The sequence below is a fragment of the Lathyrus oleraceus genome, chromosome 1, assembly GCF_024323335.1.
Source record: "Lathyrus oleraceus cultivar Zhongwan6 chromosome 1, CAAS_Psat_ZW6_1.0, whole genome shotgun sequence".
Classification (NCBI taxonomy): domain Eukaryota; kingdom Viridiplantae; phylum Streptophyta; class Magnoliopsida; order Fabales; family Fabaceae; genus Lathyrus; species Lathyrus oleraceus.
In genome coordinates this window covers 217,088,024-217,092,408 of record NC_066579.1, presented here as the reverse complement: position 1 = coordinate 217,092,408, position 4,385 = coordinate 217,088,024, and the positions used below count along the sequence as shown (strand labels likewise).

The 4,385-nt window shown below is 43.3% G+C and overlaps 1 protein-coding gene across 1 annotated transcript; it reads right to left on the bottom strand.

Moving 5' to 3' along the window:
* Positions 1-1,902: 1,902 nt before the first annotated feature.
* On the bottom strand, positions 1,903-2,982 carry LOC127100625 (uncharacterized). Its single transcript, XM_051037868.1, has one exon. The coding sequence runs from the start codon at positions 2,980-2,982 to the stop codon at positions 1,903-1,905; it is 1,080 nt and encodes a 359-aa protein (XP_050893825.1).
* Between the last annotated feature and the right edge of the window lie 1,403 nt (positions 2,983-4,385).

The window sequence follows — 4,385 nt, the reverse complement described above, 5'->3', positions numbered from 1 at the left end:
TCGAGAAGCTTCTGGAGCGATCACTGCAGGCATATTCAGGGTGAACCACATATGAGGCGGGCAAGATAAACCCGGTGGCACAGTCTGAGCAACATGAGTTGGCTGAGGATATTGCATTCTGTCCTGAGCATTAGGGGCCTGAGGTGCCCCTGTTTGCACGTGCTAGGGTGCAGGGTATGTCAGCATGGGCATGGAAGTTTCCCTAGGATAACTAAAAGGAAAAGCCGGGACTTGACTGACTTGAGCGGTCTGATTGAGGATCTGGAAGTGGAGGCGCGAGCCTCGATAGTCTTCTTCATCATTAGGGATGTCGTCAGGAACCTGACCTTGATTATTATCTAGATCAGCAACATCGACCGGAGTAGTTTGAACAGTGGGGAGAGCCCACGGGAAACCAGCATTTCCAGTAGCAGTAGCGGCAGAGAGAGTTGGGTGAGGGAAGAGAGCTCCCCCACTAGCAAGATTGGCAGCTAGATGTGGGGGCATTCCCCACAGGTAGGCAGCAACAAGCCTAGTAGAGTCCACGAGGACCATTTGACGGTTCCCAGAGTTGGGCACAACAGTTTCCACCAGAGTGTCGATGATAGTGCCAGAAGCAGCAGTAAGAATGGTCACCCCAGCAGCATGAGTGACGTTGGCAGTAGTAGAGGCAGGGTTCCTCTAACACTGGAAAATCTCAAGAGTGGTCTCTTTGTTCCCCCTGAAAAGATTCATTTCGCCTTGCACCTGGGCAAGGGAATCGCAAACAGCATCATTGTCAATTTCGTATTCGGCCATGATCCTTGTTTTGTTGGAACGTGTGTAGTATTGATGACGAGTCGTCGTCGTTGCTGTGGAAAAATGGCGAGTGTAAGCATTTTGTTTTCTGGCGGCTTTTGACAAATAAATGCATGGATGCATGTATGTATGCGAAAAGATTTGATATGTGCATTTATTATATATTTTCATTTATTTATTTTTTGTAAAGGAAAACAATTCCAGGGAATCCACGAGTTTGTTTATTTAACACAAGTAAATACAAAGCATAAAGAGAGACAGTTTATGAAGCCAATAACCGAGAAACTCTTTTATTCGATGTTGAGAAAGTGGAATACAAGTGCAACAAGGAAGTGCCCATCGGGCTACAATAGTATCACATTGGTCCTATCAGACCTCAACCTAGGGAATTACAAGCAACTAGAAGCAATTGGATAACATCTCTTTATAGTAAGTCTGAGACTTGGGGGACAGGCAGGCGCCCCACTTTCCTAGCATCGCACTCCCTTCAGGCGGTAAGTTGCAATCTGGTTCACTTGGAACGTTGTTCACAATTGTCTTCCCTCGGTTGGAGAGGTCTTCAGGATGCTTGTTCACTTGTGTGTTGGTGTCTTCCAGGTTCCCACGTGATTTCCCTTTTAACTCTCGAATCTCTTCTAGTCTCTGATTTAGCTCGTACTGATTTTGGCGAAGGGTGACTTCTAGCTATTTGGTGCGGCTTTTCTCATCCTTCAACTCTTTCTTACAAGCTTCTAGCAGACTTTGGAGTTTCTTTGTTTGTTCCATGTGTTCCAGTTCCGCTTTGCTGGCTCGGTATTGAGCTTCGGCTAATTACATCTTTTTGGTTGTCAGGATGACATAAGTCCCTTTGAGGGTGTCACCCACTTTGAGTCTTTTGAATACCTTTGTCTGTACCTCATCATCTGCTTGACGAACTCGGTCTCTCTTCTGATTCAGATTGAACTTTAAGGTTTCTTTCTCCAAAGAGATCTTACCAAGCCTAGATTTGAGATCGGCATTCTCTTTCTCTAGGGTCTTGATAACCTTCTTCAATTCATCGAGCTCAGAATTGGGATGGTTCACTAGTTCAAGAGGCTGGACGTTCATATACGATTCGGGCGGGAACGACAACAAAATCTCACTAACTCAGCTTTTGATCCAACTGGTGTAAGCTTCCTTAGCGATGCAATTCTTCTTACCTATCTCTGCCTTTCCTTGAGGACAAATTGACCCCCATGCCTTGACAATCTTCTTAATCAAATCTGGATCCTCGACCCCTTCATATAAGACAAAACCTTCTACACTCTTGAGATCAGGTTTGTCCACCATAGGGTATCCTAGTTGTCGCAATGCTAACCTCGGGTTGTAGTTGATTCCTCCTTTTGTACCAAGAAGAGGCGCATTAGGAAAATCCCCACAGTTAAGGATGAGCTTGACACCATCGTAAACTCCAGAATACCAAGGAATGTCTTCGGCTTTTAAGGACATGATCCGCTGGGACCACTTCAAGTTATCTTTGTTCTCAACAAAAGGGCCTTTGCTGGGTAGATGCGAAATAAACCATCTATACAACAAAGGGGTACAACAGACGATAGTCCCTTTCTTCTTCTGAGTCCTCACATGGATGGAGTAGTAAGTATCAACAAGAAGAGTGGGAATAGGATTCTGAGTCAGGAAGATATGAATAGCAGCCAAGTCTATGAATCCCTCCATATTCGGAAACAATACAATCCCATAGATAAGAAAAGCTAGATTGGCGTTGAAGGTCGTCCAACTCCCAACTTCAGTGAAGGCGATAACTTTGTCCACTAGAAACTTAGAGGTGAAGCCATGAACTCCACCCTTAGGCTTCAGGTTTAGTTTTATTTCCTTCTTTCCCATGTGTAGAGCTTCAGCAAGATCTTGATATTTAGGAAGTTCCTTAGTGCGGATGTTGGGCACTTGGTTCTTGGTCCTAATACCCAGAATATGTGAGTAGTCTTCCAATGTAGGCGCTAGCTGGTAATCTTGGAAAGTAAAGCATCTCAGTGGTGGATCATAGAATTGCACCAGAGTATGTACAACAGTGATGTTGACCTCGGTGTTCAGAATACCCAAAAGGTTACCATAAGCTTCCTTGAAGTCATCTTTGTGTCCCAGATCTAAACGTGCCCTAAGTCCTCTTAATACAGCCAATTGAGGTTCCACAAACTTGTAATTATGGATGTTCTTTCTCTCGGGATTCATACTTCGCTTCGAATGCTTGGTAAACAAACTGGACTCTTGGATTCCTGGAAAAGACATGCATATGCAAAAATTTGGTCATGATGAATGATAATGTAATGATGATATGATAATAAGTCACACGGATTCAAAACTCTGGCAAGTTCTAAGCAATCTGTAAGTGCCACATGTTGCAAGTTCAAAGGTTCGGCATAACATGAGTATCAAGGTAGGTAGAGTCTATGGTTTCCTGCAATAAAAACCCATATCCCCCTCACAGGTGTGGACTATGCTCCAAGGTGGTCCCTAGAAGGTCTCCCAGAGTCATCGACTCGAAATGGAAATACCCTGCAGTAGTGAATACTCACAGGACAAAAGTACTTCCAAGTGAATCTAGTCTGGGTGTGGCTCTCGTGACAACCCAACACGCGAAAGACAGACGTACATGACTATCCACGAGTCTAACCTATGTGTATACTAAGCTCAGTTACAGAGCTTTCCTCTCATGTAATCTAACCCATCCCAACAATAGCACAACAGATATTTCCATAATATAAGCGAATAAGAAACGTGATAAATAAAAGCGAGTAAAGCTATAAGGATAAGCACCTAAAACTAGCGAGGGAACAACCTAAACTAGGCTCGACTCCTTTTAGCGACTAAGAAATACTCCAAGTAGAAAAGTATCCCCAGCAGAGTCGCCAGATGAAGCTAGCAAAAATATACCCGAACGTATCGCATGCTCAAACATATAACAGAGTCGCTATCAAACTTTATTTATCCCCAAAGGAAAGGGAAAACATAGATAAAACCCGGGGGAAATAGATATGTTGGGTAAGGAAGTCAGTTATGCAAGGGGAAGGTATTAGCACCCCAAACATCCACGGTACTCCATGGGAATCATTTTGATTGTTCTCGCCAGAATAGGTGTTAAATCTAATATTTCTCGCAAAAGAATGGGAAAGGAAAGAAATAGATAAAGTGCTCGGTGAGGATTATGGCCCTCATGCCTACGTATCCTCATAATGCAATGAGGAATTCAGAGCTTCGTAGTTCAAGGAACTAGAAGTGGGAGATAAAAAGTAGTGTGATAAAGGTATGGTCTGAACCAAAGAATTGTATGATTTGAACTCCAAAAAGGGGTGAAAACGTGAACCCAAGAGTAAAACTGGTACGAACCAACAAGTGAGGGCCTACAACACTGTGTTGGAATAACCGAAAAAAGATTGAATTAAGTGTTTGGTTTCATAGTGCAAACAACTCTTGGTACACAAAGACGTACAAGATGGAGCACAAAGAAATATTGTATTTGGCTCAAAGAATAGGGTATATCACATGATGTGAAGGAAGATAGAATAATGAGTGCATCATGGATATGTGTAGAGGGATTCCCTAAGGCAAGAATAATAAATAAGTATGCTCGCGGA